Below are 15,862 nucleotides of genomic sequence, written 5' to 3'. Positions count from 1 at the left end.
CGTCTGGCTTAGGTCTGGCTGCTGTGCTCAGCTCCTTCCCGATGCTGCCCTTGAGGGTGAATATGTTGTGCCCTTGTGGCAAGATGTTCTGCTCCTGGACTAGCTGGGTGGATCTATCCTCTGTACTCTCTGCAGGGATTGCAGCTGCAGGGTTACAGCTCAGGCATGTATGCCAGGCCTGAGCTGTGCCTGGAGGGGGCAAGGTGTAGTAGGGGGAAAAGGAAGCTTTCCACACACTCACTGGACCTGGGCTAAGACTGGGTCCAGGCTTCCCGGAACACTGCAAAATTCCTACTCTACAGGCGGGGTGGGGAGGTGCTATGGAGTGGTCGGGGGCGGCCCAAGGGGGTGGGTGATGGTCCGGCCCATGCTGCGCCTGGGCTGGGACTGGTCCTGCCGGCGCAAGGTAGCAGGTAGCTCTCCACACACTCACCGAACCTGGGCTAGGACTGGGTCTGGGGTTTCCCGGAACTGGGCAGAAATTTCTACTTGGCGGGCGGGGTGGGAGAGGTACTGCGGAGTGGTGGGGGGCGGCCCGAGGGGTTGGGAGAGGGTCCAGCCCATGCTGTGCCTGGGCTGGGACTGGTCCCGCTGGCGCAGTGTAGCAGGAAGCTCTCTACACACTCACTGGACCTGGGCTAGGACTGGGTCTGGGGGTTCCCGGAAGTCGGCAGAAATTCCTCGCGATATACTTTTATATATAATTTTCTTTTTATGTTTTTGAGATTATCTTAATTTTTTTTGCTTTTGTCTTTCATATTTTAAAGATGGACATTGAAACTCATCTATTTTATGTATAGAAGGATATAAACTTTAGTTATAATTTTCCCACCAAACAAAGATTTAGCCTCTATGTCTTTTTAAATCAAACTCTGTGTGACATTTCTACTTTAATTTCCTTTGGTTCTTGAGTTGTAGCTACCTGTGTTAGTTAATTTTCTCTTGTTGCTGATACAAAATACCAAACATCCAAATGCTAAGGAAGGAAAGGCTTATTTGGCTCACAGTTTGTAGAGGTTGCAGTTCATAATGCGATAGCTCCAGGACAGCACATGACAGAGGGCAACCATTCATGGCAGCAGAAGACAGTCAAAGCTACAAGACAGTTTAATGGCATCTGTCCCTTGTATCTTACTCATACTGCTGGGTTTAGGACAGTCAGCATAGTGATTTAATAATCATATACCCTTAATCCCAATATCATACATTCTAGGATCAGCTATCTTTGAAAAAAATCTTGGGCTGGCCAGATAGCTTAGTGGATTAAAGCACCTGCTTAGGCAGGTGCAGGGACCGAGATTCAATCCCTGGTGTGCCTTGCCAGTACTACCCTGGGGAGCACTGAGAGGACAAATGAGGCTGGTTGTGGTAGCATGCCTGTTATCCCAGTGCTTGGGAGGCTGAAAACAGGAGTATCATTGTAGTCTAATGAGTGTAGTGAGATCCTGTAGACCTTGTACTAAATATATAAACAATTAATTTAATTAAGTTAATTTAAAAAAAGAAAAATCTTTGTGACTGCCTGAGGTTTTAGAGACATTTCCATAATCATAAACCTTAACACTTCTTGAGTTGCATTCTGAACTCTTTCAAACAGTTCTTTTGTTTTCTATTTGTACTTTTCATACAGCTGTCAAAATTATTGTCTAAGAAAGGTTTAGTACAATATAAAATATTCTGTTAAAGCTGGAAGTGGAATTTCTTCAATTTTGTGATTTTAGTATTAATTTTATACAAACAATTTATTTGTGTAACTTTCCCCAGTAGGAGTGATTGCTAGCTTGTGTACTAATAGTACAATGGTACTAGTTAGAGTAAAAAATATTAAAACTTATGAGGAAAATGTACAAAGTATTTACTATAGGAACGATTTAGTTTTGAATGGGAAATTTTCAAATATTATATCATCTTCTAATGCATCCTTAATATCAATTTCATATCTAATTTAAACTCTAACTGTAAAATGACCATACAGTAGAATTTAAGCATAATTCCAACTGTAAATATTCACTTAAGTGTCTTCATTGCATTTTGTTTTTCTTAGTTACAATCCTAATTCCTAACTAGCCAGCATCTTGTCCAAAATAAGAGCATGGCAGAACCACACTCTGGATAAGAATCACCCCTTAGAACCTGTACTATTTTCCAGTTCATAAACTCAGTACTGATTTGCTCTTAGGACACGATGAATGCAAGTCTTCAGAGCTTCCAGCAAGAACAACTTTCTAAGATCACTGACCTCAAGAACCACCTGGTATCTGTTCAGCATAGCCAGGCCAAAGCCATTGAGGAGCGCCATGCTGCCCTGCAGAAGCGCTGGGAGCAGCTGTGGGAAGCTGCTGAAGCCCACAGAGAGAAACTGCGGGAGAAGCAGCTACCTCGACAGCAGGTAAAAAGAAGGAAAGAAAAGTGATGAGGCTTACTATGGCTTCTGCTAGCTAGATATTAACTGGGAAATACAGGTATAAATATTGGAAACCTTTCTTGGAAAATCTACAGATAATCTGGGACCTTGAAAAGAATTAAAACATCTCACTGAGTAAAAAGGGGTTCAGCATTTTAAAATTAAAAACTTTTTTGTTTCTTTGCTATTTGCACTACTGATAATTGAAATTAGGACTTTACCATGCTCAGCAAACACTCTACCATTAGTTTGTACTCTACCATTAATTTGTATTGCCAACCCTTTTAATTTATGTACTTTATTTTAAGACAGGCTGTTACTAAGTTGTCCAGGTTGACCTTAAACTTATAACTTCTCTACCTCACACTCCCTTTGAAGGTAGCTAGGGTTACAGCGATGCAATACAGTATGTGGCTAGGAAGGATTTTTTAAAAAATTAACTGAGTTGAAATAAATGCCAGACACATGTTAGTGAAGAAATGGATCAGAAGAGGACAGTCAAAAACCTTCATGCGGGAGACAATGAAGGCAGAAAGAGTTCAAACTTGTCTTTCTACTTTAACCTAGGTCACATAAAAGGAGCCCTGTACAGTAAATAAAGAAGTTTCTTCTAAAATTCCCTTTGAGGGTCAGGGAGACAGCTCAGTAGGATAAATGTTTGCCTGGAAAATGCAGGGTCCTGAGTTCAATCCCCACTACTGCAATAAATAAATAAGTAAATAGGTAAATAAATAAATAAATAAATAAATAATAAGATTCCCTTCAATTAACTTCTTGGGAGATAAACTTTGCATGTATCACTTAACATTTTGAACTTTGCTTCTATTTAAGAACTGGAACGGTATTGCCATAGTCACCGGCTTTTCTGTGTTATTACTATTAAAGATGTAATGGGTCTAAAACTTGCAGTGTAAACTGCAAGTAAATAAGTTTTATATGGAAATTAGTGAATAAAATTTACTTTATAAAAATGGCTGCTAAGGCATTTAACATTGATCATAGAGTTTGTTAATAATTTAAAAAGTTAATGAAGTGAATTTACTGAACACACCTGGAATAAGGAAGTTTCCCAATAAGTAAAGGCAGGGAGTGGGAAAAATTTGAAAACAAACACACAAATAAATGTCAGTCATGCTAAATCTTTACTTAGTTGCTAATCTGTTGAGTGATATAACACTATGGAAATGTTTCCTCTCTCTCTCTCTCTCTCTCTCTCTCTCTCTCTCTCTCTCTCTCATATTGTGGATCAAACTTAAGACCTTGTGCTTGCCAGGCAGGACCTTATGCCACTGAGCTATCTTCCTGGCCCTGAAAAAATTTCTTAAAACAAAATATAAACATAAAATTGACACATTTGCGCACATACAACACATGTATTCTATAGAAGAAGTTACTTAACTTCTTATTCTTTTGCTTAGATTTCAAACTGCTAAGGAGTTGTGTTATTTTATTTCTTGATTATAAAAATATTTGTAAAATATTCAATCAACCCATAATATTGTGAAAGTAATATAAATCCCTTTAGAGGTTTTGATGTTCTTCTGTAGGGATCATGTTAATTTTCTCTGAATTTGGTTTACTTAACCATATATAGTAGTAAAATTAACGTATAGTAAGAAGTAATGATAGGATGCCTTGCCATTTTCCCTCCATTTGGACATGTTTTTTTTTTTTTCTTTTCAACTCACTTTTATGGAGCCAAGAAAATTCATTATTTTATTCTCTTCAGACAAAACTTACAAATAAATTCTGCTGACCCAAAATCTACAATGTGTTTAATTTAAAAATCATTTATTTATTTATTTGTTGTTTATTTATTACAGAATCTTGCTACACAGCTCAGACTCATTGATCCTCCTAGGATTACAGGCATGCACCACTATGGCCAATTTCAGTCTGGCATGGCTCATCTGGTGTTCCAGCCTGGCTTGGCATGCAGTACCAGGGATTGATCTCAAGTCCCTGCACTTGCCCGGCAGGAGCTTAGATCTAGCTCCTTAGATCTACACAACACTTTATTTTATTTCTTTCTTTATTGTTTATTTATTTATTTGTATTTTAGGGATGGGTCTGCAGGGTGTTCAGGGTCTCACCACTAGATCGGACGCATAGTGATCCACCTGTTTATAGTCTCCGAAGAACTGGGATTACAGGCGCACGCCACCATGCTCAGTGTCCATTGCCATCTCAGTGTGCCCCAGGGGCGTGCCAGCACGGCAGACCTGAGGATCAAACCCCCAACCCCTGCTACAGTACACTTTAGATCTAAATTTTTTTCTGATTATCTAATATATCAAATAATACACATTTTTCTTTCTCTCAGTAAAATGGACAATGTAGAATCTTTAGAGTATGTGTATAGCTCCCAGTAGTAATGCAGGGACATGTGTATTCATGCTAAATATATAGGTCATAATGTAGGCTATGGATCGGAGGAGTGGTTTGAAAACCTTCAGAAATAGGATGAGATTTGAAAACAAAGTCAGGAAAATGACTTAGTGAAGACCAAGAAATGCCAGCAGGTTTTGCCCTACAGAAAATGAGATGAGAGAAGGGAAAAGAAAAGTTGATAAGACTAATATTCCTCATCTGTTTAATCAATCATTTTCCATTATTTCATTCAACACATATCTTAATTACTTTCTTGTCTGTGGAACAAAATGTGGAATACTCACAAAATGAGAGATGAACATTTATTTTGACTCATGATTACAGTCTCTGGTTGACTAGCTCCAAGATTGACACAGTGGAACAGCCTGGCTGCTTGTGCAATGACAGACAGGAGGCAGAGAATAAAGTGAGGAACTGGGGACAGAGATACACCCTTTTTGGTCATGCCCCAGTGACCAATTTTCAAAGAAGTCTTCCTCCTAAGAAAATAGTTATCCCTGAAAGCATCCAGGGATCAATCCATGGATCAATACAGCACCTCATGACCCAATCACCTTCCAAAAGCCCCACCTCCAAACCTATGAGACTTTTGGGGAGATATTTCAGATGCACAGCATAACATTGTCTTTGCATGCTTATTTTAAGCAAGGTAGAACTGGAGCCTGGATTTTAAAATAAGAAATTAGATAATTGAAAAATATTCCTGATACTCTGAGAATGTAGAAGTGAAATAAATTCAGAAGTCAGTTTCTCTTTTCTTTTGTCAATGAAGGAAGGCTTACCAGATAGCTCAATTGATTAATGCTCCTGCTTAGGTAGAGCGCAAGAGCTGGGCTTCCATCCCTGACATGCCATGCTGGCCTCCAGGGTACATTGATACTGAGCATGGAGGTGTGCACCTGTAATCTCAGCTCTGGGGAGGCTGAAAACAGGAAGATGACTACTAGTCTGATCTACATAATGAGATGCTACAGACTCTGTAGATCCTTTAATATATATATATATATATATATATATATATATATATATATATAGAGAGAGAGAGAGAGAGAGAGAGAGAGAGCTTGACTGATTTTACAATGGTGAAATCCTAAGACGAGAGCTGTTCCTGTAACTTAAAAGATCCATCTGTAGGTTCCCATGATCCCCACTCCTTTTAGAGTGCTGGACTGCAAATATTTCAAAATAGCCATGATTTTTATCCCCAAGCTTCTCTTCTGCAGAGGGCCTTTTCCAGGACAGATAATAGCATCTCCTCTTTTCTCTGAAGGCTGAGGAGCTGTTCATGGAGTTTGCAAACAAGGCATCAGCTTTTAACAACTGGTGTGAGAATGCAGAGGAGGATCTGTCAGAGCCTGTGCACTGCGTCTCCCTCAATGAGGTCCGGCAGCTGCAGAAGGACCATGAGGCCTTTGTGGCCTTTATGGCTGGGCCTCAAGAAGACTTCAAACATTTGCTAGAGCTTGACCAGAAGATCAAGGCCTTAAAAGTCCCCTCCAGTCCTTACACCTGGCTAACGGTGGAGGTGCTGGAAAGGGTCTGGAAACACTTGTCTGAGGTCATCCAGGTAATTCATGAGGGCCCAACAGAGACTGTGGTCTACAGTGAGCCTGACTGTTTAATTCATTGCCAAGTTGGAGATCTTGTGTGAAAGAAAGGAAGATTTTTCATAAGGATATTGAGACCACAGTTATCACATGAGACTGTCTATGAAACACTGAGAATTATGTGTACCTGTGTCACAATATGTATACCTTATTCCCCACAGTGTAGATAGGGCCATATTTCTATGATTGAAGCAAAAAATAAAAGCTCAATATTTGATTTCATTCATGACAAAAAATTCCACAAACTCTGTATCTCCAAATCCAAGATATTCCTCACTTTATGTGCACCTCCCAAGGTGCCTTCCATGTGTTTATTTTTATTTTCTATCTATAATATTTAAACTGTAAAACTTTTTTCCAAAAAGATAAACAGAAATAATACTATGTTACTATTTTTTGTAATAAATCTTATTACTTATTACTTTTCACTTTACGCCAGCTTATGTGTTCCTTTAGGTTAAATATTACCTTCTCCCCTAATCAGAGCAAAGGTATTATTTTTATTACCAATTCACTTGTCACTGGACTTAGTCCTAGATACTCCATAAGTAGTTAAAGAGAATGATATGGGCTATCTTCACAGGTTTGTAAAAGAAGTGGACTAGATGAAATATGGACACTTAGGCACATTCAAGCTGAAGGCAGGTCATATCTAGGAGATGGACATTTAGTCGTAACTAAAGATAAGTTTTTGACAGCAAAGAAGAGCCTTAATTGAGAGCCCTCCTGTTTATGGTCTGGGATTTTAGGAACGGGAACAAGAGCTTCAAAAGGAAGAAGAAAGGCAGGTCAAGAACTTTGAGATGTGCCAAGAATTTGAACAAAATGCCAGTGCCTTCCTGCAGTGGATCCAGGAGACCAGGTTTGCTGGGCTTCCTCAAGACCCATGGCCCTTATGTGAGACACACTATTTGCCAAAGGGCTAGCATTTACATCTGAAGAGGAGCAGAGAGACTTTCATACCATAGCTCTGTCTCTAAAACACCATATCCTGAATGTGCTTTATTTTTGGACTTAACTGCTTTCTAGGTTACTCTTTCCAAAATCAGGAAATGGAAATTTCATGCTGCTGTTTATTTTACAACTTTTGCTTTTCTTATCTTAACACTCACAAATTTCTTTCTGTTACCGATGATTATATCTCAAAAGAATGATGATCTTTATGTTCAGTGCCACATTGTACTCTAAAAGCACTTCCATGTTCATTTTATCACTTTACTTTGAAAAGTGGGTAGAGCAGATCTTATTTCCTCTGCTTCCAAATTTGGGGTGAAAATAGATAAATTTACTTACTCAAGCACACATATATATTTATTAGAACAACCTAAACCAGAATATACTAGGAACACCTAATAATGAAGTTAGAATGTTGCCTACCTAGTAATGCTGTAATGAAAGTTAAGTGAGATAATAATACATGTTTTTTAACAATGCAAAATATTTTGTGCATGAAGGTAGCATTTGTTCCATTTCTGGTAAATAGTTTGGAAAAGACAGCACAGCAAGAAACATCGTGATGCATTAGAACAGATACTGAAGATTATCCATTGTGTGAGCCAGCCTTGTGGTGTTTTCAGGGTTAAAGTGGTTCCTGGACAATCCATGATTTATACTCTTCCTACATACTCAGGATATGCAGGAAGGGTAAAAAAGACTGCATAAAAAGAAGTCTTGCATCCTGTCTACAAAAAAGAAAACTAAGGTAGCAGGAAGCCATACATCTTCCTCTGGTTTATCATACCTGGCAGTGAGCCCTGGACTAAGAAGGTGTCCTTTTCCATCTACACTCTTTTCCATGAGGCATCTTCCTTCAAGGCTCTGAGCTTCTTAGAGTAGGCAAGACTTTGAGCCTTGTGGACAGGATCATATCTTCTATCTACAAAGGACTCAAAATATTATGAAGTAAGGTTTATTGTACTAAAGCCATGTTAACAATCAATTTTTCTTTTCTTTTTTCTGATTCCTCTTCCGGTCCTTTATGTCCAGGTCTTATTTTCTGGATGGGTAAGTATTTTATTATCATTTCTGTTTCCTTGTATTTTTGTGGGCATGTTAGATAAAGAAGGCTTATTACTGAGGTGTCACTATGCCATCCCGATATAACAGTACCTAAGAGGTCTGTAAACTGCAGTCAGTGAAGCCTTACCTTTATCACTTAAGTGGGTAGTTTGGCCTCCGTATCCATTGTATCTGAATCACTGAATTCAACCAAATTTAGATTGAAAATAGTCAGAAAAATGTGTCCATACTGAAATTTCACCGTCTTTTCCTATCTTACTCCTTAAACAGTACAGTATAACCACTATTTATTTGCCATTTACATTGTATTAGGAACCAAAAATCAGTAGTCTAGAGATGATATGAAGTATATGAGGGATGTGTGTAGGGTTTATGCCAATACTATACCATTTTATATAAGGCAGTTGGGAATCCTTTATTTTAGTATCTGTAATGATAGTAGAACCTTTCACCCAGGTGTACCAAGTATGACTTTTGTGGACAAGAGACATGTAATGGCATTCTACTAAGTAGAGAAGAAATAGAGATAGGTTTTATCTCCCTTCTTGTGAATCTAGAAATATACTGAAGATAGAAGTGTTTGATTCAAAACTTTGTCTTTCTGGAGTATCGTTCCATAAAGGCCATGCACACAACACATCCCAATTCCGTTTCTGCATCCCTTTCCTCCATCCATCCCTTTATGCCCTTCTGTCTTTGAGAACTCCACACAAGAAGTCTAAATATTATGTACTGCAAACTTGTCAGAAAAGAGGAAGGGAAAGAAAGGAGAGCTGAGAAAGAGGGAAGGGGTGAGCAAAGGAATAAATTAAGCTATGATGTGCATATTCCTCCTTCTCCAAGCAATATCAATGTTTTGTATTACATATGTGCTAATAAGGTAAAATAATAAAGAATAAAGTCTATGTTATTTATCAAAGTAGAAACAGACATGTAGGAGTTTTTAATTGGCACATATATATGAAATATTGACCTCTGATATTAGAAATAATGTTTCATTTTGCTTCTAAACTAGATCTTTGCTCAAAGAAACAGGAACCCTGGAATCCCAACTAGAGGCAAATAAAGTAAGTAAAGTTTGCTCATTAGCTGAAGACACTGCTAGAATGATAAAAAGTTCAAGATAAACTAGTAACAGGCAATTTGGTTATGTTTTTCGATAAACTGCAGCTTCAGTTAAAAAGCTAAGTCTACAGTGTGCTAATGTTGTTAATGATTCTCATTCTAAAACACAGACCACCACTTCATGGCTAGGTACCCCCTGTTTATTTATATTTTCCTTGAAGACTGTCACAAGTTACATTGATAAATTAGTATAAACGTCCATGATTTCTTCAATATTTTTGAAAGTTTTATAAAAATGTTTATTTTATGTGTTTAATATGATTATCAATATAATGCACTTCTTTCAAAGTCTATTCCAGTTATCTGAATGACTTTTGGGGTACAACTATATTTTTGGGGACATATTTACTTTCATATTTCTTAAACTTTGTTCTTCCATGGTTACTTCAATAAGCAATTATATCTGGACTTTGTGTGTAAATTGAAGATGATGTTTAAGCCATTAAAACTCAAGAATTACCTAAAAAATAGAATAAAATAAATAAAACTTCTGAACCTTTTTTTCTGTACACAATGGAGATAAAACTTACATTGCAGAGCTGTTGTGATAATTATGTGAGAGAGCAGATATGAAAGTTTTTAGAGTGCAATGAGGAGCATTAACAAATTGAAGTGATAAAAACACAATCAAATCTAGATAATCTGCCAAGAATGTAGCTCTACAATGTGCTAGAACAGTGTTTCTCAATCTCGTTTTCGATATTACACCCCTTTGGAAGAAAACCATTAGTTAAATTCAATTTCAGTGTTAGAGTAAAATAAGATGCCAAGTTGAGTTGATTTTTTGGAAGACCACAGTCCTTATAACACTTAAGTTTTCTTCACACATAAGTTATGGTCAGCAGACTTGATTTAGCCCTCCTATCCTTAGGAAACACTATCTTCTCATGAGAACTCATGAGCAAGATGCAGAATTTCTGTGTATTGTATATTGTGATTGGCAAGAGCAGACTATACGCATCTGTTCAGATTGATAAAGGAAGCTCAGGAGTGAATACTTGAGTTAGATGAACCTTAGAACCCAGCCACAATTAATACTGCATATAATCAACAATACAGATCACAGGAAGCTAGTGATACATGAGTCTTGGGAGTTTTACTCACCATCATCTGTATTATATCACCACTAACACTTAAATTTACATCTTATAGCATATAAGAATTGCAGCACTCTTCTAACTTAAATCTAGCACTATTTTAAAAGTGAGGAAAACGTAAATGAAAAGGTTCTCCTCAGTTTTTCTTTTTTCATAGAGGACAAGATCTCCAAAGAGAACTGAAAATGAAACTTAAATGCAGCAGCATTTCTTCTCTCTTCTCTCTAGGGACCTGAATGACTGACTATTTTCTCTGTCTTTTTCCAGAGGAAGCAGAAAGAGATCCAAGCAATGAAGCGCCAGCTAACCAAGATTGAGGACCTAGGTGACAGCATGGAAGAGGCTCTGATCCTTGACATAAAGTACAGCACCATTGGACTGGCCCAGCAGTGGGACCAGCTCCATGAGCTGGGAATGCGGATGCAGCACAACCTGGAGCAACAGATCCAAGCCAAGTACTGAGCGTCCATAGCTGGGATGGGGAGGGGTGCAGGGGTAGCAGGAGCACAAGTAAGAGTTAGTGTATGGGGTACTAGATAGAAGAGCTTCCTCAGAGAGGCAGCTTACCTCCAAAGCCAATGTTATCTTGCTATACTATCCCACAGAGGGTGTATTGCTCTTTGTACTGAGGTCTGTCATGATGTAAGGAAGGGGTCCTTTTTGCTGATTCTAGTCATCGTCTGTCTAAACAAATGGTTTCTCCATTCAGTTCTCAGAGTCAATTTGCTAAATTATACACACATTTCAGTAAGCATCACTTTTGTAGAGTCCCATTCAGAATAAAATATCTAGAATGGAAAAATACTCAAGTTATGGCCTAAAATATTCAAATAATTGCCTAATTGACCAAAAGAGAAGGTATTATTTTTTGCCTAGGCATTAATTATAGCAAAGCTTCTATAGGTCTCAATAGATTTGGGGTTGTATTTTTCAGGAATCTGGAAACTTTTTGCTGTAAAATGTTTAATTTAAAATAATTTTAGTCTTTGTGACTCATGAGATAGATGTTGACTTTTCATTTCTGCTAACACCTTGGAAAAACAGCCATAAATAATCTATAAATGGATAAACATGGTGGCTACAATAAATCTTAATTAATTGTTGCTAAACTGTGAGTCTAATGTCATTTTTAATCTCAAAAAAGTTTTATTTTCATTTTTTCCATTCATATTAAACATGGAAAAGTCAATTTTAGCTAATGCATTTCATAATTAGAGGTGACAAATAGGACCTGAGCCATGGGATATAGGCTATCAACCCTTGAACAAGGTGATCAAATATCAGAGAGCCTAGAAATAGTCTCCTATCTTTGCTGTAGCATTTTTTCTTGCTAGTCTTTTCTTCTATCTCATGGTTAATTAATGTTTTTATTTTCAGGGATACAATAGGTGTAAGTGAGGACACACTAAAGGAGTTTAGCACCACGTATAAGTGAGTATATCTTGATAGTTAACTTATTTTTCATTTTCTATGCTATTCAGAGTATGTATATTAATAAATAGTATTTTTTTACCTTTGTATGCTTTGATGAGATTTTAAATAAAAGTCTACATTTGTCAATTAGCTTTAATGATAATGCACTATAATTATAATATAACATATATAATTTACATTATATTATAATGTAGTATAACATAATTCCTATACAATTCTTTTCATTCTTGTATTTAGTACAGGGTCTATGGAGTCTCAATCCATAGATTGGGCTCATAGTGATGTACCTGTTTTCAGCCTCCCAGTAGCTGAGATTACAGGCACATGCCACCATTCCCAGTCTCGATTTCTGTCTCAGCATGCTGGGGATCGAACCTGGCTGCTGCATCTGCCTAAGCAGGCACTAAGCTATTTGGCTGGCCCTCTTATGCAATGCTTTAAGTTTAAAATATATATCTTTCATATATAGCTTAATTTTTTCTCCATCCATTATATAGAAAAAAGCATAGCAAATATACAGCCAAGCTTACTATTAAACTCTTCCAACATCAATATTATATATTATTAAAACTCTAGCTATTATAAGATCTATTTGTTTCTCTTCTATTCTGATTATCTCTCAACTTTGACAAAATGTCTTAGACATTTTGATGAGGATATGACAGGGCGTTTGACTCACCAAGAATTCCGATCCTGCCTGAGAGGACTCAATTACAATTTGCCCATGGTAGAAGATGATGAACCTGAGCCCAAGTTTCAGAAGTTCTTGGATGCTGTGGATCCAGGGAGGTAAGAAAAAGACCAAAGGTGATAGCAAGGGAGTGTTAGGGCTTGAAAAGAGAAGTTCAAAGAATAAGGCAGTCCACGAAAGATAAAACTCACTGACATGAAAAACAGGGTACTTCAGATGACCATAAGTGAAGTGGGTGGCACTTGGTATCTTTTCAAAATTGACTCAGAAATAAATGGCACTGATTCTGACTCATGACCTAGGTCTGTAAGTTTCCCAATCCATGATTTATTTTATCTATGAATTTTAGCTGCTTCTGGGGATAGGACTTAAGAGAAGAAACCATTAAATAGATGTGGATTTTTTTAAGGGAAGGGTCCACAGGGTGTTAAGGGTCTCACCACTACATCAGACTCATAGTGATCTGCCTGTTTACAGCCTCCCAAGAACCATAACACTCAGTCTCAATTGCCATCTCAATGGGACCTGGGGGTGGGGCTAGCACAGCAGGTCCAGGGATTGAACCCCCAGCTCCTGTATCTGCTTGCAAGCACTTTGATCTGCTGAGCTATTTGGCTGGCCCTAAAATGTGGAATTTTAAGAACACATGGATAACCAAAAACCGAATATATTGACAGTGGAGTTGTTTGTGTTTGGCAATGTGAAAGAGTTATAGACAGATCAAGTTGGTCTTCAGCGACTAATTTTAATGCCAAAGACAGAAGAACACCAGGAACTATTTAGCTATCAAGTGACTTGTGCTGAGAGGAAGATAAGAAATTCCAATTCTTTGATGTGTACTCAACTGGAAGCTGAATGTAAAGTTTGGGAAACTGTTTAGTGGTTCTGAGAGTGAGAGTGAGAGTGAAAGAGTCAAAATGCAGTGCAGCCAAGTCTCCAAGTGATTAATTTAAAAGAGAATCTATCTTCCCTTGGCCTCTAAGACAGTATATGGGATGGAGATGGGACTCTTTCCTGTCTTGAGAAAATACAGCTCCTATATTTCTCACACAGGAAAGGCTATGTCTCACTGGAAGATTATACATCATTCCTGATTGACAAAGAGTCAGAAAATGTCAAGACCAGAGATGACATAGAGAGTGCTTTTCAGGCCCTGGCAGAGGGAAAACCCTACATTACCAAAGATGATCTGAAGCAGGTCAGATTCCATTTGCTATGCTCTCATAATTTTGATTTGTGTCAGCTCATTCTTAGTTCTCTACTCTGAAAACTCTCATCTACGTAGCTATTTTTTTTTCCTAAGATCTTGTAACTGGATATCATTTGTGTTGACTTATCTTTTTTTATGTACTTACTACAGAGTCTACAGGGTCTCACTACAAAGATCAGACTCATAGGAACCTTCCTGTTTTCAGCCTTGCAAACATTAGGATTACAGGTGTGCACCACCATGCCTAGTCTCATTTGCCATCTCAGTGCATCCCCAGGGTGGGGCCAGCACAGCAGGCTGGAGAGCAAACCCCTGGCCCATGCATCTGCCTAAGCAGGTGCTTTAATATGCTGAGCTATCTTGCCAGCCTGATTTATCCGTTTTGTCTTGTTCCAGCTCAGAAACCTATAGTGACTCCTTATTGACTATGAGAGTCAATCCAAAGCATGCCACATATGTTTTTAGGTTATTTTTACCTCTTCTACTTAATTAGCAAAATTTAGGAAGTAAGAAATACAGGATTGTCAAAGTAAATTAGATATTTTCTTCTAAATAGAGATATGTTACAAGTTTGATTTATTGTTACTTATCAGTGACCATGAAATTTAGAATAAAGTGTTTACTTAATTCATGGGGTGAGCCTGTCCTTCCAAAACCTGGCTTCACCTTCTGCATTTAGAGCATAACAGAAGTCTCAAATAACTATAAATCTCTAGAAATATTTTCAAGCCCTACAACTTCCTCTTTTCCTTTTTATGCTTTTCAGGCTCTAACCCCAGAGCAAGTGGCATTCTGTACCACCCATATGCAGCAGTATGAGGACCCACAAGGTCAAAGAAAAGCTTCAGGCTATGATTATGTTGGCTTCACCAATTCTTACTTTGGTAACTGATACACAGATCTCGATCATAGAAAATTCACCTGGTAGAATGTATTGGGAGATGAAGGAGATAGGACAGTATGGTGTGTAAAGATTGGGTTGTGTGTTTGTGTGTGTGTGCATTACTATTGTTTCAGGATGTAAAAAAAAACTTGGCAAGTACAGGTGCTAGTCAAGTTGGGAGAGAAAGGGCCATGGCATTATTTTATATGCAATTAGCCACGATTCAGGATTTCAAGTATTTTACATTTTAATTACTTTGCTGTGTTCTGCTAACCTTTACAATTTTGCGTATTGTGAATACAGAAAGTTGTTTTTATTTTTAAATTTATAAAATTAAAATATTCTTACCCAACTGATCTTCTGTATTTCTGTCAGTAAAAATTGAAAGATTCAATCTCAAAATGTGCTTTTGAGATGAATATGCAATTCTCAGATGAAGAAATACAAATGACAAATAAATATATGAAACATGTTTAACCTCATTGATCATTTGATAAATGCAAATTGAAACATCTCTCTTCAGAAAGATTGTCTATTGTCAAGAAGTAAACCAATAAAACATACAGGATGGACTGTGGGAAAAAGGAGCCCTTCTCTATTGTTCACTGGAATGTAGACTGGTACAACCACTATGGAAATCAAGATAGAGATTCCTCAAAAAAAGTAGGCCTGGAAGTCCCATTCAAGCCAGATATTGATCCTGGATATTTTTTGAAATGAGCTGAAAACATTATACCACAGCAATATATGGGCATGCATGCTAATAGCAGCACAATTTGTCATAGCTAAATCCTTGAAACAAATCAAATTCTCATCAACTGAGTCATATATAAAGAAGTTGTTCTATTTTTATACAATGAAGTATTACTGAGCTATAAAAAAGATAAATCTAAGGCCTTTATAGACAAATGGATGTAACTAGAGATCATACCCATAAGTGAAATAAATCAGACCTGTAGGTGCAAATATCATATTGTCTTGCTAGTGTAAGAACATGACAG

General features: G+C 37.6%; 1 protein-coding gene across 1 annotated transcript in view; it reads left to right on the top strand.

The window, feature by feature from the left end:
• LOC101573778 (spectrin alpha chain, erythrocytic 1-like) overlaps positions 1-14,949 on the top strand; it is a gene marked incomplete at its 5' end in the record, with an annotated part of 104,995 nt that extends 90,046 nt beyond the window's left edge. Inside the window, 11 exon segments of the mRNA XM_012516632.2 lie at positions 2,180-2,389; positions 6,066-6,362; positions 7,152-7,264; positions 8,389-8,406; positions 9,437-9,488; positions 10,911-11,098; positions 12,021-12,074; positions 12,720-12,866; positions 13,822-13,966; positions 14,745-14,804; positions 14,806-14,949. Of these exon segments, the coding sequence (XP_012372086.2) occupies positions 2,180-2,389; positions 6,066-6,362; positions 7,152-7,264; positions 8,389-8,406; positions 9,437-9,488; positions 10,911-11,098; positions 12,021-12,074; positions 12,720-12,866; positions 13,822-13,966; positions 14,745-14,804; positions 14,806-14,949 (1,428 nt within the window).
• Positions 14,950-15,862: the final 913 nt, after the last annotated feature.

The sequence above is a fragment of the Octodon degus genome, unplaced genomic scaffold (genome assembly GCF_000260255.1).
Source record: "Octodon degus isolate 3935 unplaced genomic scaffold, OctDeg1.0 scaffold00116, whole genome shotgun sequence".
NCBI lineage: Eukaryota > Metazoa > Chordata > Mammalia > Rodentia > Octodontidae > Octodon > Octodon degus.
Note: the sequence above shows the minus strand (reverse complement) of the source record. Positions and strands in the feature narration are given on the sequence as shown.